Below are 24815 nucleotides of genomic sequence, written 5' to 3'. Positions count from 1 at the left end.
AGATCATCTCCAAAACAGGATAAAGAGACCCAAATGGTGTTAATTTACTCTTTGCCAATGATGAAAAAGAGAAACCAATGTAGACAAACCACAGTAGAAACCAATGATGACAAAACCTCCCTTCTGCTAAAAAGCACATACTGCTTTCAGAACAGTCCCTTTCCCTTCAAGCCTTCCTCACTACCCCTTGGCAGAGAAACATTTCATTTTCAATAGGCCAAATCTCTGAAACTTCTGTTTTCTCATCAGTGCAAAGCAAAAGTCGAGATTTTCCCTTCTTCCTTTCTCGATGTAAACAAAGGTAGAGCTAAAGAGCACCCAAATGTCCCTACCACATGATTACAAACACTCAAGAAGTGAGACTTTGGTGTGGGAAGGGAGAACCTCTGTCCCTTACTCACACTGATGGGACTTTCCTGGAACCAGCACCACGCAGGGGTCAGATGGCTACAAAAGAAATGAGTGGTGAGTAGTGAGTTTTGCTTAGAGCTCTGGTTTTATGGATTATTAGAAATCATTGCTTTCTACAAGCAGTCCTGGGTGAAGTACTGCACAGTGCATTGGACTTATAGATATCTGTAATTATATGACACGACATTTTGATCAGCCTAAATCCGTATGTTGTTTCAATCTAGCACTCTAACTATTATTCAGTTCAGTGTGAGGGTCTATTAGGGGTGGGAAAAAGTGTTGGCTTCCTAGCATTATTGCTTTTAAAAAACAATAACAAAATTTTAAAAAACGAAATTGAAAATTAAAAAAAATTAATTAAATTGAAAATTAAAAAAAAATTAAATCCCTGAAGTGTAGCTTTCTTCCTTTTCATCTTTAATTATTTTAAATTATATGAAAACTCCAGGAAACATACCACCAGGTAATGAATAGTTTTTCTCTGAAGTCAGCAACTGTAGTTTTTAATTGATGTAAGACCACTAGAAGCATGTTGTAATTACTAATGTGCTACCAACAGTTCAATGTACAAACCACACTTAAACCAGACAAGATTTACATGGTTTGCTAATAAAATATAATGGGAAAATAAGTTTTCTACTTTTTAAAAATTAAATACTGGGCTCGTGGTCAGGTTTGCTATGAATAACACTGGATTTAAGATTCTAAGTCACACTTTTAAATGCAACATACTACTAAATATGCTTGAAGTTCTCAAGAATCCTCCATCTAGTCCATTTTTTAGAAAAGTTTTGGGGGTTTTGTAAACACCCACATTAAGCTCATGTCTGATAAACTTCAAATATGAGCTAAAGTTTGTTGATTTGGCCTTGTATTTTATAGTTACATTATCTAGTGCTAACCATAAAATAACCTAAATATTTTGGTTTTTTTAATCTAAACCCAAGATTAACTTATTTAATCTATGTATATGGGAAATCTGGACATAAAGCAGTCACAGTAACCACAGCAAAAATATACTATTAAAAGAATGAGGCATATGGTGTGTACCCAAGACACAAACCAGGAAGTTTTTAAGGTTTTAAAAGTGAGAAGCTGCAACATTCCAGTGGGGGGGTTGTATGACATCTCTTTAGTTGTGGGGTGTTCTGGGTTTTTTTTGTTTCATTGGTTTTGGAGCTTTTTTTTTTTTTTTTTCTTTTGTTGCTGTTCAGTTTTCCCTAGCACATATTTTTAACGTGTACTGAAAGAATAAAAAATGTCTCTGTACTTCACTGACAAAGCTTCTGTGTGGGATGAGGGTGAAGATTTTTCGGTCTCTACCACTTCACCTAACAAACCATCCAAGTGAGTGGGGTAGGTGGGATCCATTCTTTGCCAGCAGTTCTCTGCTCTGTCACCAGTAGCTGAAAATGGAGAAGAGCAAACCAGACAAGCCAGCTTCTATGCTCTGACCACTGAGTCCTTTAGAGGTTCATCTCTTTTGAGGTATTTTGGCCAAGGAGTCAGCATTTACGTGTTCAGAGGTGTGCTTGGGCCCCAGTGTTAGAAGTGGTCACGGAAACTGAGGGGGTGTCTTGTGAAAAGGGAAGTCTCTTCATTCTATTACTTCTTATAGTCTTAAATGAAGACATTCTCCAGTGCTAACCTCTTCTGCTTCTCAGCCCAAATGATACATAAGTGTACAGGATTCAACGTGTATTTAGAAGAAGGTAAGTTTTGCAAAAAGAATGTAAGAGGTACTGATGTTTTGACTCTGCAGCTACCCAGGCCTTTAAAATGTATTTGACCCATATTGTTTATTTAATTATTCTTTCACCAGTTTCAATGTTGCCTACTATAGAACAGGGGGGCTTTGAAAAATATTGGCAGTCTTAAATGAAGCATAAGTTTTAGGTATTCTTAATAAACAATAGTCCATAGCTAGGGCTGTGCATTAGGAACAGGAGTAAAAGATTTCATTGCTTAATGATTGAACTAATGGTTGAATCTTATGTTCATTTTTGGGCATTTCTCTACAATGAAGACATGAAGTGCTAGAGGGGTTCCAAAGAAGGGAAGGTGGTGAAGGGTCTGGACAAGAAGTCTTACAGGGAGAGGCTGAGGGAACTGGGGTTTAGCCTGGACAAAAGGAGTCTGAGGGGAGACCATATTGCTCTCTACAAACTGCCTGAAAGGAGGGGTCAGTCTCTTCTCCCCAGTAATATGTGACAGGACAAGAAGAACTAGCCTGGTTGTGCCAGGGTAGGATTAGATTGGATATTAGGAAAAAATTCTTCACTGAAAGGGTTGTCAGGCAGTGGAGCAGGCTGCCCAGGAAAGTAGTGGAATCATCATCCCTGGAGGCATTTAAAGTATGTGTAAATGTGGTTCTTTAGGCCATGGTTTAGTGAACTTGGCAGTGCTGTTAATGGTTGGACATGATGATCTTAAAGGTCTTTTCCCATGTAAGTAATTCTATGATTCTAGGAGGCTGTCAATGCAGTCTCCAAGCTAGGCAAAATATATATTTCAAGAGAACTTGAAATTATCTAGTTGAACCATCTTACTGGTTGTTTTGGGTCTTTTTTTTTCCAAAGAAAATATTGATAAATACAGTTTTTTAAAACATTAACCTTCATATTTAGGAAGATAGAATAACCAGCCCTACAAACTTTTCAATGTATTTTTTTAGACACACAAACAGTGAACAGATCTACATTTCAAGAAACTCTCAGGTCTCCTAAATTTTTAAAATTAAACAGTTCTTTTTCCCCACACTCCAAGTGACTGCTCTAAGTTTTGTGAAGATTGGTCCCATTATTTTCATATTCTTGCCTTGACTGCCTACTTCCCAGATTCACCAGGTGGGTTTTGCAGAAGCCCTTATGATCTCTGCAGCTGCAGTGCTGTACGGGCTGGTACTTCCCTTTTTCATTAACTCCCATTTCTCTTACTCCAAGAACCCAGAAACTGTAAACCAGACACTTCTGGGCAGCAAACAAAGACGTTGCCTGTAGCTGAAGATCAGCAACGAAAGCAAGGGTATAAATCAAATGCCAAAAAAAAAAAACCAAAAAACCCAAACAAACCACAAACCAAAACAAAAAGCAAACCAGTCAAATATAAATGTAGTACTGTTTTTTTAATACTCAGAATACCTTCTTATTAAAAAAAATAATAATTACAAATACATATATTTTGACAGTACACTGTTTGGAAAGCGTTTTTTAGGACAAAAGTCTGTTGTAAAAAAAATTGTCAGGCAGTCTGAATTTCAGACTCATAGACTGCATTTCAGCACCATATGCTAACATAAAGCTCTTTGTAGCACAGTGTTAGAAACACCCAGTCCTGAATGCATCCATTTCAGAAGAAATATTCTTTCTGCTTACCTGTGCTGCAATAAATAGAAACATTCATTCTTTGATAAATCATGAATAAAAAGCCTTTGACATATCACAGAAATCACAGAAAGTTAGGGGTTGAAAGGGACTTTGAAAGATCATTGACTCCAACCACCCTGCCAGAGAAGAGTCACCTACAGGAGGTCACACAGGAACACATCCAGGTGGGCTTTGAATGTCTCCAGGGAAGGAGACTCCACAACCTCCCTGGGCAGCCTGTGCCAGTGCTCTGTCACCCTCACAGAAAGCTTTTCCTTATATTTATGTGGAACCTCCTATGTTCCCAATTGTACTCATTGCCCCTTGTCCTATCGCTGGACATAATTGAGAAGAGCCTGGCTCTGTCCTCCTAGCACTCACCCTTTACACATTTATAAACATTGTTGAGGTCACCCTTCATTCTCCTCTCCTCCAAGCTGAACAGACCCAGCTCCCTCACCCTTTCCTAATAAGGGCGATGTTCCACTCCCTTCAACATCTTGCCAGCTCTGTTCTGGACTCTTTGATGCAGTTTCCAGTCCTTCTGGAACTGAGGGGCTCAGAACTGGACACGGAGTTGGCTTTTCATTCCCTCCTGGCCACCTTAGGTGTCCTTATGTTGCAGTGCTTTCACTTTGCTGTTTGCTGTGGACCAGTTAATAAACTCATAGTTTTTAGAAGCCTCTCCTGTGTCTGCTTTCCATGAATTTTCCCAGCCCTATTCTCAGGCTGCTGATACTCTACCATGGGAGCTCCTGTAGGAGCCGGGTGCAGGAGCTGATTGCACATCACATAGAGCACTGCCCCTCAGTGCTGTACCAAAGGTACTCTCAGAGGCAAGAGACCTGTGGGAAACAGCAATGATGTCTCCTGAAATGCCTTTCTTTGACTCAAGTTGGTTAGTTTTTTTCTAAGTTGATTCTGACTTATGTTAGAAATCTTCTTTCTCTGCCCCTGTGCTTCCTCTTTACAACTGAATGCATTTATATTGCCTACAGATGATTTCCATTTTTGTTTCTAGCCCTAGTTGTTCTCACTACTTAAAGATTTATTTAGTTCCCTTTCCCTTTTTAGGCCCTCTTTTGACTTGTGTTTTCCACAAAAGTCATGTTTATATTAGCCACAAATATTTTAAATCGCTTGATGTTTTCTATCCTCATTTTTCCTTTTCTTCTAATTTAAATAAAGGACAGAAATGTGCTTAGGACTATTTTTGATTGTGTTATGTCATGGGAACGGATGAACCCTTTCTAGCCACTACACATTGAACCATAAACCTTGACAGGTCCTTGTTTTCATTTTATACTTGCTCTGACTTTTTCTCTTGCCACACACTGTGCCATTCCAGGGACATCATTAATGGCACAGCTCACCCCTTCCAGGCAATTAGATTCTGCTGCTTTCAGGGCACAGCATTCAGGACAATTTACTCACTTTTTTTGTTGGCAGTGTGCAAGGTGAGGCACATATACAGCAGCTTCTGCTGCTGCTACAGCTGAGATAATACCAGAATGAACCAAGTGGGGGAAATTTCTGCCTGGAAGTATTTTGTTATGGTTTTTTGTAGCATTTCATTAAATGACCTGTTGCTCATTCTCTTATGCCAAAATAGCATTATAAATGAATGTGTACATATATGTACATGTATTTATATAAGTGTATGTGAATGTGTATTTTTTTTCCCAGTTAACCTCACTGCAGAAACTTTGGATATGCTGAACGTTCACATATGTTCCTCTAAATGACTGGTTCTGCTTCTTAGTCAAATTATTATGAATATTTTGAGATGTAGTCCTATTGTTAATCCCTAAGATACATAGAGGATTTAGTGCTGAAAACAGCCAGAACCAAGATAAATCAGGTAGTTTATTAGTGAAAGACCCTTAAACACAGAAGTGTACTAATTCTGTGGTAAACTCAGGTTTCAGAAGTTGTTTTACATTAAAAACAAACAAACAAACAAAACAAAAAAACCCCAAAAAACTAACTTTGACTGAATACCCAACCATTAGAAAACCAGCAGTTATGTCTTTCTAAAACCAGCTGTGTGGAATCTGTTTTTTCAATGGATTCCAAATTCAGCAAACACCTAGCACAGTCTTGCTGATACTACTTTGGCAAATGGTAGGATTCATCTCTCCTCTGATAGTTTTAGTTCTTGTCCTTCTAAAGAAGATGCCTAAACCATGTAACACAAATAATGATTTAGAAGTGACAGTTCCTTTACTGCCATTAGAAGCTAGATTACTCCTACAGAAACAACTGCTGGGTTTGTATCTAACCAAGGCTATGTCGGGAAGCTCAGAACCATACTGATTTCAGGTTTCCTTGCAGTCCAAGCAACACTGCCATACAAAGCCAGCTCAGTATGATACACGCCCTCTTTGGACCTGGCACCCAGTTAAAGAGCAGACTCAAGTACAAACATCCTGGGAATAGATAGAAGTCACTGATCAACAAGACCTGTTAAACATAGGTCCTCTCATATTTGCTCTTATACTTTGGACATCGCTTAAGTTGTTAAGTGACTGTTTCATATTATTTCACAGGTGTAAAATGAAAACATCATGTTCTAACTACTTTTTCAGCCAGTGTGGAACTCGAGTCTCACTTTCTGTGGACCTGTGACCCAAAGCATTTGCTATGGCACCTGTTACAGTCATTTATGTTTTGATGATACTAAGTTTTTTCCAGCATAAGACACTGTTTTCCACTAGCCTGGCAAGCGGACAACCAGATGTAGGGGGTAAGTAAGTATTAAGTAACACTTCATCCCATGCTTGCCATCCTGAATGTCTAATCTGAACTGAATATTCAGCCATTAGAAAAGCAGCACTTATGTCTTTCTAAAACCAGATTTGATCTGTGTGGAATCTGTTTCTTCAATGGATCCCAAATTCAGCAAACAACTAGCACAGTCTTGCTGATAGTCCTTTTGCAAATGGTAGGATTCATCTCTCCTCCAACAGTTATAGTTCTTATCCTCCTAAAGGAGATTCCTAAACTTGTTGTCAAGGCACTGTCTGCAGCCCACAGGGCAAAAGAGAGACCTACACTTGGAAAGGTGTCCAAGACAGGTAAAAGTGAATCACCTAACATTTTGAGAAATGCAGGTAGGCAAATATGAATCTCACTGATCAAGTCAGTCATATTCAACAGATCTCATAAATCATGTAAGAACAGAGCTCCTGGGAGGAGCTACTGGGTGTGCAAGTCTTGCTGAGAGCCAAATCCTTGGTGGGCCCTTCTCTTCCTCTTTGCAACATCATTTTAATTGCAGATGCACTTCGGCTGCATAATGTTCTGTGGATTACCAAGCATGAGTCCAGAGTCATTCTGTCCTGGAACAATAACCTGACAAAAGAAGAAACAGATATGTACACTGTGAAGTATATTTTGAGTTATAAATTCTTCAATACCACTCACGAAAAGAAAGTAAGTTGTTCAATGGTTACATGTAGTTTTAAGTGAAATCATGTATTAATTCATTCAGTAAATGAATCTGCATAATTTCCTTTTCAATACTTAGTGCCTTATCCATTTTTTTCTTTCTTCTTAGGAAAGATTGCAGGAAAAGAAAAAGATAATACATCTTGAGTTACATTCTGGTTTCAATGCTAAAGTTAAAACCCAACTTTTTGCAAAAGAAACAGAAGATGTAATTAAAGAGAGTGACTGGACAGAATTTACTTACAAGGCACCTCCAGGTCAGCTATATCTTGTGTTCTATAAAGGCACTCAAGTTTGTGTTATAATATTCTGTCTTAATTGGAGACAGTTCATTGTTATCTTATGCTACTTTTTTTTTTTAGCATGGATTTGTTAAGAAGATGACAGATAGTACCTTGGAATATTAAAGAATTATTTCCTTTATTAGACATGTTCAGATTCAGGAAACATCAGTTCTGTTGAGCAAGATGGCAGGACCCAATCACTCTTTCCTTTTTCCCTTGCAACTCAAATGTCTCTTGAAGATTTCCTTCTGTATCACCTAGTTTCAGGAAATCTTAAAAGAGCAAAGCTTTTCTGCTTCTAGCTACTACAGACATTTTTTTACTGAAGTTACTCACACTTCAAGAAATAGGGCTACAAAATGAGTTTTTAAGGGTAGTCATCATGTTGTCAATACAAAACCCATTTAAAATAAACATAATTCTCTCTTTTTTCTCTTTTCTTTTTTGCAGTATATATTCAGAATCTTTCATGCATCATATATAATATTTCTTTTTTCAATTGCACCTGGCATATTAAAGCAGAAGCTCCTGAATATATTCAGGTATTTTTTTCTTACAGGTAAGGATCTTGTGCAAAATAAGTATGAAACCATGTTTTTGTACATAAGTACTTGACTTGCAAGACTCATATTTCCTTCTCACAGACATGTAGGAAAAGATTTTGAATGTCAGCAATATATAAAAAATGCAAGGGAGAAAAATATCGGATGCCATATGAAAGAAATTTATTTCCAACCATCAAGGAAAATCAGTTTGACTATAACTGTAAGAGATTTGAGCAATAATTCAAGAGAACTGTCTTATTACAAAGCTTTTATACCTCAGACAATAGGTAAGTATTGTCTATTATGAAATGTTAATCTATTGGTTATTTTAGTGGTCTGGAAAGCAAAGAAAGGAGAGAGAAAAGTGTTGGAATATTAATTCTGACTTTTTATGCATTCATCTGCTTGGGAATTTTGCACAAAGATAAAGCACTATGTATTTTGGATCAAAGTTTTGTTTGGTTGGTTTTTGTTTTTGTTTGTTTTGGTTTCTTTTTGTTTGGTTGGTTTTGGTTTTTGTCATTTTCTCTGATATAATACATTTTTTTATCTATAGTTGGCATTTTAAAAAATTGATAGACTAATGCAAAAAAATGCAATTATAGTCTTATTTTCTCCAGGTTTTCTCTTTCCCATCTTTTTCCTTTTATAGTGTTGAATAAAATACGATATAAAAAGGGACGTAGACACAAAATCTCATCCATAACTGAATTTAAGAATATAAATGTTCTCAAATATTCGTAACATTTTTACTATGACACCATCTTTAGTTAAAAAAGCTTTGACAGTTACTTTATTGACAATTTGAATGGTCATATAAATAATTTTTCCTTATTTCTCTGGGAAATGTGAATTATCTCATGGGTAAGAAACTCACCTAAGTTTTAGCACAGACTGTAGATTCACTTTAAATTATTAACATGTTGATCATATCCCAGACTTGTAACATGGGAACCAGACATAACTCAAGGGATAGGAAAAAAAAAAAAAAAATTATCTTTTTTTTTTCTGACTCAATCTCATTTATTCTCTTCTAATACATGAGAATTATTTGCTTTACCTGAAGATTTACACTGAAATCAAATCCAGCCAGAAGCAAGATATTCAAACAAGATTGTTTAAAAAAAAAAAAAAAGCAGGGAATCACAGAATGGTTTGGTTTAAGACTTTAAAGATCACCTGGTTCTAAGCCCCTTGCATGGACAGGGACATCTTTCTCTAGATCAGGTTGCTCAAAGCTCCATGTGACCTTCCCTTGAATACTTCCAGTGATGGGACCTCCACAGCCTCTCTGGGCAACCTGTGCCAGTGTCTCACCACCTTCACAGTAAAGAATTTCTTCCTAATGTTATATATCAACCTATCCTCTTCCAGTTTAAAGCCTGTGACTGCACACCCTTGTAAAAAGCCCCTCCCCAGCTTTCCTGTAGGCCCCTTTAGGTACTGGAAAGCCAGCGTAAGTTCTCTCCAGAGCCTTCTCTTCTCCAGGCTGAACAACCCCAGCCCTCAGCCTGTCTTCATAGGAAAGGTGCTCCAGACCTCTGATCATCTTTGTAGCCCTCCTCTGGACTTGCTCCAAGATCTCTATGTCCTTATGTTAGGCTCTAGACCTGGACACAGAAAGGGAAAAAAATAAATTATGGAGGGTGTGGAACTGATCTGCAGGAAGACTCTAATAGGTGTTTTCACAGTTGGGAAACTAGGAAGATGCTCACTTCCAGACTTCTAGACTGTCTGCCAGGATCTGATCCCACCTGCAGGCTCCAGAGCATAGATCTGCCATATGACATCCCATTTTAGGATTAAATGTTTCACACAGCCACAAAGATCCCATGTAGTGCTCAGAGGTGAAGCCCGAACAACTCAAGTCTGCCTGACAATGTCCTGAGGACTTTCCCAGACCCACCCTGGCAATTTCACATTTTCTCACACCCCTCTGCTACTCCCCTGGAAGCCTTCCCAGCCCTGGGATGAGGTGGACAGGAGCCAGCTGGATAAGTAGGATGGAGCCTGTAGTCCCATTCCCTGCTTCTCTGTCTATCCATTCAGTCTCCCTTCTCCTGTCGAGAGGCAGCACCTCCTTCTCTTTGCAGCTGCCAGCATTTCTGCCCTTCTTCCCTTCATGTCTTAGCCATCTTTACCCAGCATCAGGGTGCATGCCTGTCACAGCTGGCTCAGCCAGCAGCTTCCCCTCCTGTCAGCACCAGGCACAAACCCTGTTAGTTCATCTTGCCTTTAAAACCCATGGCCATGCTGTAGGGCACAGCAAAATCTAAGTGAGCTCGCAGGGAACATCACTGTTCACATTGTAAGTAGTGGAATTGCTCTCACAAGGCTCCAAAATTGCAAGTCAGTTGTTTTCTCCCTTCTGAAAAGGTGGTTGCACATATTGAAAGGAGATGTTTCTATCTGGGCTGCCCTTCTTCAGCAGGAAAGTCTCCAGCTTGTTTATAGCTAGCCTAGCCCTTGGAAGGTCCTGGAGATAATTCACTGTCACGTGAGTTACCAGCCCCTGCAATCTCATCTTCTCCCTAGTAACATGGCACATGGGCTGAGAAAACAGGATTTAGGCATGCTTTGTCCTGCACAAAGCCCAGAAATAACTCGTTTCTGGATATCTGAGAGGGTGTGTGTGTGAGGAAATTTCCAGGTAACAGATGATAAAAGGGTAAAAAAAAAAATTGCTTCCTACTCTTAGTATGGTCAGACAAAAGCAAAATGCTCTGGGAATAGTAAAGGTGAAAAATATGTCTTTCCTACAATGCTGACAATGAAAAAAAGAGCAGTTGCTTACTCTCCTCACCTTGCATGGCTCATGGTGTGCCTCTACCCTCAAAGGCAGGTGTTGGTCCCAGCCAACACCTTTGGTGGCAGGCAGAAGCAAACAGCTTTACAAGCCTAAAGCAGCCTTGGGAAAAATGTTTTTTCTAACTTGATGAGTCTGTTACTCAAAAAGAGGAGACTTTTCAAGGAAGGGTAGGAAAAAAATAAGCCAAAAAGAAAACCTGAGAATGACTCCTTTCAGGGAGTTGTAGAGAGTGATGAGGTCTCCTCTGAGCCTCCTCTTCTCCAGGCTGCACAGCCCCAGCTCCCTCAGCCTCTCCTCACAGGACTTGTGCTGGATCCCTTCACCAGCCTGGTTGCCCTCCTTTGGACCTGCTCCAGGACCTCAATCTCCTTCCTGAACTGAGGGGCCCAGAATTGGACACAGGACTTGAGATGTGGCCTCACCAGCGCTGAGTACAGGGGCAGAATCCCTTCCCTGGACCTGCTGGCCACATTCTCCATCCCTGGAGATATTTAAAAAGAGACTGGATGTGGCACTCAGTGCCATGGTCCGGTAACTGCAGCAGTAGTGGATCAAGGGTTGGACCTGATGATCTCAGAGGTCCCTTCCAACCCAGCTGATTCTCTGATTCTGTGACAGACATGCCCATAGAGAGAAACAGGGTGACAGCTGCTAGAGCAAGCACAAAATATTCAAGGCCCACTAACACTGACACTTTGCCCTCTATCTCTCCTTCTCTCCTTTCTCCCCAGCACCACATTTCAGCCATGCCAGCCCCAGACCTCTCCACAGAGACTTGCTGTGTGCATTTCTGCCTCTGATGCAACTCCTCCCTTCAGGGCAATGCAACAGCAGCTGAAGAGGGTTCAGGTTGCTGAAGTACTCCAGTACACACCTGGATCAGTGTCCTAACACTCACCTTGCAAAAAGGAAGTGCAGACTTGCTTATCTAAATCACAGGCAAAACTCCTAGGAGCCCAAATGTCCCTTGCTTCCAGCTCTGAACCCTGTCTGTCTCTAATAAAAACTCCACTGCCATTGCACTCCTTGCACTTGACTGGAGCAGAGTGGCTGGAAGGGCAATTTTTGTTTCTTTGTTTAAGTCTCCTAAGCACAACTTAGCTTCCTCCACAACAAGTGTTCACCTGCTCATTTACAGGAGGGGGAGAAATATTTCTTAAGCATCTGCAGCAAACTTCCTTTATTGAAAAAGACAGGATTTGATACCCACTCAGTAAACCCTCAGTGACAGATGAAATTTCATTTTTTTTTTAAAGTTATACTACCAGGCTTCTGGGCAGACTTGGGTTACCCCACCAGATGCATATATATAGCATTGCAGGGGACCTGTAGCAGATCTGTAGCAAATTGGAGGTCTCCTTGACACCCACACAGACTCTGGAGAGTGACACTGAGCACTGAGGGTCTGTTCCTCCTGCCCTCAATCACTGCCTTTCCTGGAAAGATATGTGGAACAGCAACAAAAAAAAAAAACCCAAACAAAAAAAACCAACCAAACAAAAAAACAATAACAACCCAACAACAACAAAACAAAAAACAAAACCACAAACAAGCAAACAAGCAAACACAACTAAAGAAAAAAACCCACTTCCCTGTCTTTATTTCAAGACAGAAATAGTTCTCACCTATCAAGCAGTACTTTCAAAGAAAATGTGTCATGCACTGAATGCCTTCTTTAGGTATGGTAAACTCCAAAATAGTCAGGTGTACATTTTTGGGACTAACCACATTTATTTTCCATCAACATAAATATGGCAATGAGTTACAGAAGGTCTTTCTATGCTCTTTTTTTTCCAGAGAAACTGAACCCGCCCATCAATGTCTCAGTTTCCCTTGAAAACAGAAGTATTAAAATTCACTGGAAACCCCCACCTACTATTGGCTCTGCAAGCAGCAAGTGCTTTTTCTATCAAGTGAAAATAACAGATCATAAGGTAATGAGATGTAAGGTAATAAGATTTTCAATAGGCACTTAATCTGTGTGGCACAGCTTCTGTTAAAACTGGGCATTCATTGGATTTTATAAAATTAAGCCTCAAACAAACTTTAAAAAAGTTTGCAGGGGCAAACTTTTCATGAATAATCCAATTTTTCTTGTATTTCTGGTCAAAAGTGGAAAAAAAAACCCAAGCACATTTCTGAAGTCTTTCAGAGTCATGCTTGCATTGAGGTGGATTGGTTGGGGTTTTTTTTTTTTTAATCTTGAATTTGAATTGTACAGTAGCATCACATCAATTATTGACTTTTTTAAGTTGAAAAATGAGTATTGATGAAAAGAATAGTTTAGTAGCTACTTTGATAATTTTTTTAAGAAAAAACCAACACTTTATAGTTGCTCTTTCTAAATACATCACTAGAATAATCTCCCTTGTTGTTTGCATGCAATAATACTTCAAGCCCCAATGCCAGAGACATCCAGGGTCTTGTCCCAGTCCATTCACAGAGCTCCTAATCACTAAAGGCTGGGAGCAAAGGCAGCAAGGAAGGTTCATGCTGGATCCTTGGTATCCTGTTCATATCTTCTGGGGCCCTTCTGCTCCCTTCCTGCCCATGCATGCAGGTTTCCTTCTTTTTCTGCAGAACCCAAGCAAGAGAGATGGAAGTGGGGAGGGCTGGGAGTAAGGGGTCCCTTCCCCTCCTACTGGAGGGAACTCAAGCCCAGGATGAGGAGGGGGATCCTACACCCTGTAGTGTTCATGCAGCCACTGCAACCTGTTTCCAGCTTTCTAACACCTTCCACTCTCCGAAAGGAAAAGTCAAATAAGTAAAATAGTCCAGAATACTTACTTGAACTGAAAAAAACTCATATTGTTCCTCTCTTACACAGCTGCTCCTTTACTTTGTATGCATCTTCAGGATATAAACATAAGGAAAGGAAAGGAAAGGAAAGGAAAGGAAAGGAAAGGAAAGGAAAGGAAAGGAAAGGAAAGGAAAGGAAAGGAAAGGAAAGGAAAGGAAAGGAAAGGAAAGGAAAGGAAAGGAAAGGAAAGGAAAGGAAAGGAAAGGAAAGGAAAGGAAAGGAAAAGGATACAAACATAGGTCAGGAAAGGAAAGAAAAATCACTGGGGTATGGAAGAGAACAAATGCAGTGGAAAGTGATGTTTCTTTTTTAACACAGATGGTATGTTGTGGGAAGACAGGAGAGAGGCAGCTTTCCTGAAGCTGCTGTTGCAACAACAGCAGCAGTAAGACTTGTGAGGGCACCAGCTAACTGTGGGGCTTTAATGTAGATTTAAGCAGAATTGGTGTCAAAGTTTTTAAGTATTAAAAAGTTACTTACCTAGACAAGGAGTACTAAAAGGATAGGGAAGGGCATGCTAAGGGACACAACTACAACAGCATTACAAGAGGCAAAAGAGAGAGAAGAATGAAGAAAGCCTGGGATTCTGTTTCCTGGTAAAGGCAAGGTCTTAATTTTCATCACAGAGACTTAATGAGTTGAGGCTCAGGGGTATCCATAAGCAGACTTGTAGATATTTATTGAAGAAAAAGTAAGCGTATAGTGCTTAAAAAATACAAATTTATATTTATTTATTCTGAATACTTGAAGAGATGACCTGTTGAATAATTATTATACAAATAATAGTAATATGATACAGACTGATAAAGCAGGCAAGTAGGGATTTAAGTCTGTGGTGACTAAGTTGACTCCTACTATGGGAAACAAGATTACAATCTGAAATGTTGGGTAAGTCTGAAAGTGATGACAAAATTAAGTAATAAGGTAAATCCTATGATTAGGAAATACAGGGCAAATGTGCCAACACAAAATATAGAATTAACATGTAGGCAGCAATGCAGAAGCAAAACCAGTCTGTGGATTACATTGAACCACAAGCTGAGTCAATCGTTTCATGTTATTTCACAAAGGTCAAATGTTACTCAAGTATATATGACAGACATGCTGCATATAAAGCGTAGGTTGTGACTAATTTGCCCTTCTAGCTACTGAGATTCTTTTGAAATTTCAAACTGTCCTTTGGGCACCACCACAAAACATAAATATTTTGAAAAAAAAAGTTCATGCAGCATTAGTGAGAATAAGCAAAATGGGCATAAGGTTTGAAAATGTGCTCTAGAGGTGAAAAACTGAGGCATGTGGTCTAGTGTAACTTCTGTAAAACTTCTGGTATGTAAAAAGTTGTAAGTAAGAACACAGGGATCATACATGTCAGCTTGTGAGTAGGGTAAGAAGTGACTGGCTAAATTCAAAGAAAGGAAAACATATGCTAAAAGTTAGGAAAGGTTTTCTAACTTCCATGGGAAGTTTAACACAGGAGCAAACTTCAGAGACTTCTTAGGAATGACTCTGTATTGAGTTACTGACAATGGATTAGACAAACAACCCCCAAGAATGCTCTGGGTAGATGTTACTCAGTTGCTGCACATCATGACTGCCAAAAGGTAGTCTACACAATTTTATAAGAAGTCTTCCATTTATGCACTTTAGAAGTTTTGTATGGTGACATAAGCTTATCATTGGCTCCTTAGAAAGATTTTTTCAGGCACATTTTGTTAGTACTTAACCCTCATAATCACTTGCAGTTTACTTTTGGAATCCCAAGGGCTTTCCCCCATTTTAACATACCTTTGAAAAATTCATTGTGAACTTTTGGACCTATTTTTGTCATTAGATTTGGAAAGGTCCTGAAGAATGGGCAGGAAGAGGAAGAAAAGATATGGCACACAGGATCAAATCCACACTGCTCACTGGTCAGTCAGAGGAGAGCAATAGGTCACCTTTTCTTAAAGCTGACCTTCTAGTATTGCCTCACCATGCATTCCTAGCACCAAAGATGCAAAGGTCCTGGCTGCCTCTTTGAGATGAGTACTTTCTAATTCTTTCTGACTTCCTAACATTGTTTTTGATTGTTACAACCAGGACCTTCTTCTCCTGCTTTGTTTTTTTTTTTAATCCTTCTTAAATTCATAGCATTGTTTATTTTTAGCAGTTGACGTCACTCTTCAAAAGTGATGAACAATTCGGAGATCGCTCTGTTTGAAATTCTGACACCCCGTGTATGGGTTTGAACTTTTAAAAAGTGACATGCTTTCTTATACAGGTACAACTAAAGAAGTTTCAAGATAGTCCCTAACATAGTAGGCATCCCTCAATACCACTCAGCTGAAAAGTGCAAGCTTTCATTCTACCAGACAACCAAGTCTAGCACACTCCAAAACAACAACAACAAAAAAAACCACTCGAAACTTGCAGTTTCACTGTTACTATATTCACCCAACATTTGGTGTGATAAGAAATGAAAGAGGAACATGTGTTTTAAAATTCTTACTGTCCTGCTCTAGTTGAATCTTCATTGTATCTTACCAGCTCTAGACTCTCCTTCATTTCAGTCCTGAGTTTTAACATGTGCCAGGTAAGAACCAGATTGTGTCTGGACATAAACATTTTTCTGCAAATTTCTCCTTACTGGGTTTGAAATGTAAGTAAAAGCACTTGACATCCCTAGATTTATATAAGTTTGAATAGCAATGTGAATCATCTAAAATGCCCCCCTAAACCTATCTTGATAGGTTGTAGATGTCACTGCAGAGACATATGAGTACCCATTTCAAAAGCCAGCAAACAAATGTGCAGCACAAGTGAGAGCAAAGAAAGAGGTATGCATGAGGAACAAGATTTGGAGTGAATGGAGTGAACCAGTGTTTATTTATGATGGTAAGCTATCATGGATTTACCTTTAATAATTATTATTGCTAGATATATTAATTAGTGTTCAACATATTTACTTCATTACTATGTCTGTTCTCCTTACTGTATCTAGAGGTCTATGGCACACACCACACTCGTGCAATTCTAGGTGCTGTAGGGAATGTCAGTGCTTGATCTAATGAGTTGTGCTACCTTGCTCCTAAGGCAGTCTAGCACAGGGCTGTTCTCCTGAGGCAACTCACATCTGACTTTGACACCATTTAGAAAACAAAAGTAGTCAGTAATAGTCAGATCGCAACAACCCCCTGCCTGCCCTGCTAAGGACAGCCCAAGCAACTCTAGAAATGCTTGCAGATGGAGTTAGGAAGCCAAGAAACCCACAAAACTCATAATATTAGTGAAATTAATCTGTAAGGACTAAGTCTAACATTTCTTTTACTACATCAAGGGAATCATTTCTTATCCGGCAGAGGTAGGAATTGGTTTAAATGTATGTGCTCTGGATGCTAAACCTCACTTCAGAGCAAATTAGCAGAACCTTGCAATAGTTTTCCTTCACTCCCTTTGACTAGATTTAACATGTATATGCTAACTTGGGAAACTTCTGCTTTCTGTGGTGAGACAAGTGCCTCTGCATGCAGCAGCTCCTTGTCGTCCAGTTAGGGAAAGGTAAATAATATAATGCAGTGACACTCTAAATTTACAGAGAGAAACTGCTTCATAGACCTGTCTCTGCATTTTGACATGCAAAAAACCATGACTACAATACTATTGGTAATAAAATAAAACAAATATGTTTATTCAGTGCAACTGACTGTGTATTTTGGAATATGTCATTCTCATCTCTTGAGCTTCCTGTACGTATTTATCTGAAGACAGAGGAAAAAGAAGACCAGACACTATTATTTTTGCAATGGGTTGGATGTAAATTCAGTTGCAAGGTTTATAGGATATAGCCTGCATACTCTTTTAGATCCCTCCACCACATCCCACTGTTCTGCTGGCACCTCTCGGCTGCCACCTTTGTTGGCCCAGATTCATTAATTTCATTTCAAAAACACTTGTGAAATGAGAGAGAAATCTGATTGCTATGCACAAAAACTTTGGTGAAAGAAGAGTATGTGTTTCAGCCCATCAGATGTTTGAGTTGCCTTTTGAAGATGCTTTTTTCTTCTCACTGAAGACAGAGCAATGCTAGGACTCCAGCACTGCCAGCAGAGGGTTCTGCCTGGGATCAGGCTGGACACTCTTTCATGTGTCAACAGGAGAGGGAGGGGAAATTAGAAGGGCTTTTCCTGGTGGGGGGAATGGAGGTTTACTCATTCCCTGCCAGCCCTTCACCAGAAGAAGGAAATGTACAGTCACCCATCCTGGTTAGAGGCTACCAAACCTCCCAGCAGCTGTAAATCTCCTTCAGCTGTTTTCATCACCGTGGCTTTCCCAGCTTCCACTGCAGCTGCTGTTGAGGCTGAGCAATCACAGAATGTTTCTTCTGCTTCAGAAAAGCTTATGGTAGACAAGGCCACCACTGCATATGAGCTGTAATACCCTCATGGGTTTAGTGATGTGTGTGGATTTACCCCTTGAGCACACCGCACGTATGTGCAAGTCCACATAATGTCACAATTTCCCTTGTTCTTTCCTGTATTCACAGAGGATCAGTGTCCTTTCTAATATGAAGCTATGAATATATTATATCCATATATCCATTATATCCATCACATGCTCAGACAAACTTATTTAAATGCCTCCTTTTATGCTTAGAGGAAGTTTTCTGCCTGTTTTATTCTGGGAACATGTGTGAGTAGAGACTATCAAGCACATTTTAATACTGCCTAGATTAAAAAAAGCCCCGTTATTAGTAGTATCACTCACGGTACTGCCATGAAAGTCAGGTACCTATTTCACAGAGTGAACTGAAAAAACTGAATCTTTAAGTGGAGTGGTTTGAAAAGAAAAACATCAGTTCAGTGTTTTTATTTTGGTATGTGTAAATTTGTCTGCTGAAAGCTTTGATGAAGTGTGTAATGACCTTCTTTTTGTTTTTCTACATGGCATTTCAATGTTTCATCTAAAAAATGTGCTACATTTCTTTAAGAATGCCTTCTTAAGAGGCAGTTCAGTCTCCATTTAAAAAAGCTGAAACATCAAAATGAAATAACATAATTCAAAACATAACTAAAATATTTGTTCTGAAATGATCCTTTGACATGAAAAGAATTTCTTAATTTTCTCATGGGGAACACATTCATTTTCCATTGGAATTAGCATATGCCCTTGAAAAAAGAACCCAGTAATTTAAAATGAACTGAGCTATTTAGTACAGAAACTTTCTGCTAAAGAAGAAATGTTTGATCAGCTTTATTCATATATAGAAACCTGAAATAATTGGTCTAATTTTTAGAGCTGCTGAGCGTTCATAGATCACTTTGAAGTTAATAGTAATTCAGAGGTGTTCTGCATTTTTGCAAACCAAGCCACTTGTTTTAGTTTCAAAGTACTGTTACTTGTGACTAAGTTTAAGCATTTGCATTTGGAAAAAAAAAATCCACAGAAAAACCACACCATAAATAGATTTACCTAAAAGAATAGATGTCCTTCTTTTTTCTTCCTGCTTTCCAAAATGCACGAGATAAGAAAAATACAAGAACCAAACTTCTTTGCTGTCTGGCTAAAGTAAAGACCACTGCTTCCTCTTCTCTCAGGTGTATACATGATAGAGGGTTAGCAGAACAATCCAGAACAATTACCTCAAATGAAATAATTTCTACAACACAGTCGAGAGGTTGCTAAGAATATATTTGCTGAGCCCTCATCTCAAAATGCAATAAGGGAAAACCTCCCTTTTCATCTGAAGGTGAATAAGGAGTAGTTTTGTATTTTAGTAGTATATGAAGATTGCTCTTATTACAGTTCTGCCCAGAAATTTGTGAGTTTTTTCTTGGTTTCATATAATATTTGTAGAAGTTAGGTTAAACTACAGATGTGTTTGAACTAGGAAATTTGTACAATTCTTTTGTTCTTTGTTTTTTATCTAGATTAATCCTAAAACCACTGTGTAACTGGCTTTGGACTATTAACATTTTAAGAGCTGTTCCTGCCTGTTTTTCTTCAAAGTACTTAGTTCAAAGCAGTCCAAACTAGTTGTAGTTCTAAACCTAGGTATTGAACAAAAAAATAAAAATTCCTCAAAACACATTTTTTGCATCAACCAAAGACATTGCTTTTGTTATTTAGGGTATTTTGGAGGGAAGAATGCAAGGCCCAGAACACATTAGTTGTGGAACTGTACATTGTTAGTGTTTCTTTAGGAGGCTTGAAAAAGGTAAGGGTAATGAAAAACAAATGCTGCTTCATGAGTTATTTATTTGTTTGTTTGTTTGTTTATGCTGACAAAAAGCTTATACTTTCATGGTGCCTATAACCAGTTACAGCTTTCAAGGGGTGAGAAGGAAGTGGTAGAGAGTGCTGAAGTTAGAAGCCCCTGTTTCTCTGAAAAAAGCTCCAGAAAATATTTCTTTAAACCCGTGGGAGTCAAGAAAAGCACAATATTTATTAGTCAATGTATAATTCATCTCTTTATGAACTACCTCTTTTCCACATTATTAATATTATGTTTTCCTCTTCTTTTTAAGAGAAGACATTGGACATCACACTGTTCTTAAGCCTCACATTGTTCTGTTCTATGATTTTCCTTGGAGTTTTGCTGATATGTGCATGTAGAAGGTAATGTACATTTCTGGAAGGTACTATACATTTCTGGTGGAAAGGGAGGTTAGGGCAAGGGTAAACAAACCATATAATAGATTCAAGTCAAACACAGATCTTCTCAGATAAATTATGTTTACAAGAATCAGTTAATTGTGCATTTCCAACAACTATTTTAAAAAAGGAGTGTTAAGACCTTGTGTAAGATACTGAGCCCTCTCACTGTCATCTCACATCTTCCATCACAGTCCCCAGGGTTCCAGTCTTATACTCTACTCTCCAAAGTTTTTCTGCCAATATAAATGACATTTTTATATCTTACTCTCACTGCTGCCTCTCTGTTCTCAGCGTGACTTTGCCCCATGCCCCAGGATCTCCACTTGGGACCACCAGCATTAGTCATGCTAAAAATGAACTGAATTTGCTACGTTGCCCAATTTCATTTAAGAGTCCAGGGGTATTACAAAGAGCAGTCTTTTACTCTAAACTGTGCAGTTAACAAGAAAGAAATAAAAAAGGAAAGTCAAGCTGATAGAAGGAATTTGCCTTGCTGTACTGTTAGTACCTCAAAGTAATAGTAGTAGTCCTACACCCATCAAGAATTAATGCAGACAGCTGCCTCCTACTAATTTTCTGCCTGGCTACATAGCAGGCTTATTGACATGGCAGAGAAGGCTTTCTTAAGCTGGAGAGTAAACTTGTTCTCTCGTGTTAACTCAAGATGCCTTGATATTTAGAAGGCACAGTATGTAAATGGAACCTCTGTTAAAACTGATTATTTAATTAATGACTAAATGTTACTCCTGATCATGATAAAAGAAGTTAGCATATGATCTGATTTCAGAAATATGATTTATTTCAGAAAAAAAAGACTGAAGGAAAAATAGATATGAAACAGCTAATATAAAAATAAATTTTAAAAAATGTTCCCCCTGGGGAAAAAAAAAACCTGAAGACAGACCAGATAATTAAGAGATTAGGAGACTTGAGCATCTACTACACAAGGAAAGGCTGAGAGACCTAGGTCTGTTTATCCTGGAGAAGAGAAAACTGAAGGGGGAATGTCATGAATGCTTACAAATATCTAAAGGGTGAGTGTCAGGAGGATGGGACCAGACTTTTTTCAGTGGTGCCCATTGAGAGAACAAGAGGCCATGGTCACTGTTTTCCAGGACACAGGAACACAGTGTTCTGGAACACAGTGTTTCAACTGAAACAGGAGTTTCAACAGAAACATAAGGAAGAATTTTTTTACTGTAAGGGTAATGGAGTACTGGAACAGGCTGCCCAGAGAGGTGGCGGAGTCTCCATCTCTGGTGACATTCAAAACCTGCCTGCACTGCATCCTGTCCAACCTATTCTAGCAGGAGGGTTGGACAGTCTGATTTCCAGAGGTCCCTACCAACCCCTAACATTCTGTGATTCTATAAAACATGTAATTGAAAGTAATTTGCATCTAAACATAAACCAATATTCTCATCAAATAATGAGGAGTAACTGTTCTCAAGAGAGAAATTCAGCTGGAAGATCTTTCGGGTGGAAAGTTTACAAAGTACTGAAACCCAGAGAAACTGATAAACGTTTTTGATGAAACAAAATGTTTTCATGGTTCTGTGCAGACAACACCCAGTCTCAAACTCAAATTTTGCTACACCTCTGCAAATTAGTTTTAAACTTTTTTCAATGCTATGGTGTGTTCCCTGTCATTTGATTTTTCTTTCTTTGATTATTGCACACGATAGTTAATATTGTAATATAGGTAATTATGAAAAGAATAATTTCTTAGCTGTAGACACATTAGCATGCCACAAACTCATGTTTTGCTTGGGAATCATATGCTTGTGTATATCTATATGGTTCTTAAATATCTAGCAGGCTAGGAACCAGTTTGTATGGAGAAGAGCTGTGAAAAATATTGAGAAAATTGCCTGCAGTGGAACAAAAAATTATAGATTTGCTTTAGAAACTGTAGATGCCTCTCAAGTTGGTGCATCTATTACAAAGCATTATTGATTCTTCCTGCAGACATTTAAGACTCATGTGTCTGGATCACTCTCTTGTAGGTATAAATGCCTGGAAGTTATTATCATGCCTGTTCCATATCCTTCTGATAATATCAAAACTTGGTTAGCTGCAGATGATATTCACCACCAGGTAGAGTGTCTGTCTTGTCTCTCTCACTACATTGACGTGTATGATATTGCTTGTGATTGGAATGGTACAACATCACACTTAGAGCAGCAGGTCATTTTGAAGAAAACCAAGAAAAAGGTATGTGCAGTTTTTGTAGTGATGCCAGAAGAGAAAAGAAAGCTTGTGGAGGCTACACAACAATGATCTCAGTAGACAGGATGGAGAACATCCTCAATAGATTATCTTGAGTGCACCTCAAAGAGAAAAGGTCTTAGCATATCCACGCTCATAACTACCCCAACAGTGCAGCTGATGCAGGATAAAACTGTGTACAGAGACTTTGGAAGGTCTGATGTGTTGTACATTCAGATGCTAGCTTAGTTCACAGCAAATTATACTTCTTTAGTGAGCAGGGCAAAACAGAAAATCAATATTTGCAGTATTAGTGTGAGTATCATTAAAGGATCCTCTTGGCTGCCATGTTCAATGCTTCTAATCACTGCCTGTGAGTTAGAGGAAAAAATGCACTAGTCAAGCAGTGGTCTATTCCTACAACTCTGAAAAGCTACACAGTGACCTGTGCTCCAAGAAGCATGGTAAGATTGCTTCTTACCTGGTTCTTCTGCAACATGTGTTGAGAAAGTGTAGGTGTGCCCAAAATATGGGTTTTTTTTGGAAACATCACTAAAACAAGAAAACTCGAATAAGGAATTTCTCTATTCTGTGTATTCGAAGTATTTGCTCAGAGTCTCTGCAGTATTTCTGTTAATTTTTTTCTGTCCTACTCTTATTACAGTATTTACACTACAAATTCAAAATCTCTTGTAGTAGTTCATTCATCAAGGTAACAAACAGATGCCAATGTCAGCTGTTATGCCATCTTCTATCTCAGTATGTATGCCTTCATAGAATCATAGAATCATAGAATCATAGAATCCTAGGGGTTGGAAGGGACCTCAAAATGACACTTCTGACCGAAAAACATTTGAGCAATTTTGACCCAAAAGGTGTCATATTTAGCACCTTTTATCTCCAAAAAGCCTTTGGCACCCTTTTCACCAGTGCTGGTGTGAAAATTTAGTAATAATTCCCCTTGTTGATATTATATATGGAGTGGCATAATGTAAAGACAAAATCCTCACCATTAAACTTAAATTCTGTATGTCACTTCACCCTAGGCCTGCATACAGGGCTGTTTAGGGTCCTTGCATTCAATGTATAAACAAAGAAACCCACAGTAATTAATAATCACCACAACAATTATATTTAGTATCACAGACAAATAAGACATTTCTGTCTCCAAATGGCTGCAAACACTAAATATACCTTTGACAAGAAGACCTCAGCATGGCTGTGTAATTGCTGTCTAGATGTTTACAACAAGCAGCTGAGATGACAGCTGATGGGACTTCTAGGATAGATAAATGGAATAAAACATATGGAACTTATCAGTATATCAAATATTGCTGACATCTGCAATTGCAAAGGCATCAGCTTGGGACACAATGGGGACAATGGTGCTGAGATAGTCTGTTTTATACAACAAATAAATATAACCCCTGAAAGCTAGACTGTAACTTGGACATAAACCTTGGGTACAGTCATATCAGTCTGGAGAGTTACAAGCAACAAAATTAGGATTCAAAACAACGGGTGAAATTCGCCTGTGAGCAACTTTTAAATTGAGAGAGTCACTCATATTATCTCTGTGTTGCAGTTATTGCGGCAGAGTAAATAATTCATACTAATCCCAGATATACCAAGTAAGCAGCATGTTTGCAACAATCTTAAGAATTTGTAATACCATTGAATAATACCATTGAATGCAGATGTTGTGCATAATGTAATTTTTGTTTAACAGATACAAATGGCAGTGCAACTGGAGATGGACTCAGAGATAACTCTGGGAATACCAGCAGAGGATGGAGATGAGAACATTCAGCAACAGAGATGTCAGAAGGAGACTGGATAAGAAGACCTGTAGGGATGATACTTTTTTTTTTTTTTATCTGCATGGAAGAATTGCACTTCTGTGACCTGAACAATATTATGACAGATCTAAGACCTTGGAATTTGTCTGAGCCCAATAGCTTGAAGTATCTTGAGCTCTCTGACATTGTGCAACTCATAAAATGAACAGTGGATCAAAAAGGCAAAGCAGTACCTTACAGTTTGTCTGTATTACTGATCTTCAACCCAGCAAAAATCATAGAAGCATAGAATGGTTGGAGTTGGAAGGGACCTTAAAGATTGTCGAGATACAATCCCCCTGCCATGGGCATGGGCACCTCCCACCAGACCAGGTTGCCCAAAGCCCCATCCACCCTGGCCTTGGACATTTCCAGGGATGGGGCAGCCACAACTTCCCTTGACAACCTGTGCCAGTGTCTTGCCACCCTCATAGTAAAGAATTTCCTCCTAATATAAAATCTAAAACTC

The 24815-nt window shown here is 38.8% G+C and overlaps 1 protein-coding gene across 1 annotated transcript; it reads left to right on the top strand.

The window, feature by feature from the left end:
- Window positions 1–208: 208 nt before the first annotated feature.
- On the top strand, window positions 209–24424 carry LOC139796625 (interleukin-5 receptor subunit alpha-like). Its single transcript, XM_071745333.1, has 11 exons — window positions 209–465; window positions 6326–6522; window positions 7057–7211; window positions 7336–7483; window positions 7961–8069; window positions 8155–8342; window positions 12662–12798; window positions 16397–16541; window positions 20171–20261; window positions 22307–22397; window positions 24238–24424. The coding sequence occupies exons 2-11, from the start codon at window positions 6420–6422 to the stop codon at window positions 24346–24348; spliced, it is 1278 nt and encodes a 425-aa protein (XP_071601434.1). The 5' UTR covers window positions 209–465; window positions 6326–6419; the 3' UTR covers window positions 24349–24424.
- The last annotated feature ends 391 nt before the right edge of the window (window positions 24425–24815 follow it).

This window comes from Heliangelus exortis, chromosome 1 (genome assembly GCF_036169615.1).
Source record: "Heliangelus exortis chromosome 1, bHelExo1.hap1, whole genome shotgun sequence".
Classification (NCBI taxonomy): domain Eukaryota; kingdom Metazoa; phylum Chordata; class Aves; order Apodiformes; family Trochilidae; genus Heliangelus; species Heliangelus exortis.
The sequence above is the reverse complement of the archived record's forward strand: the minus strand, read 5'-3'. Positions and strand labels throughout refer to the sequence as shown.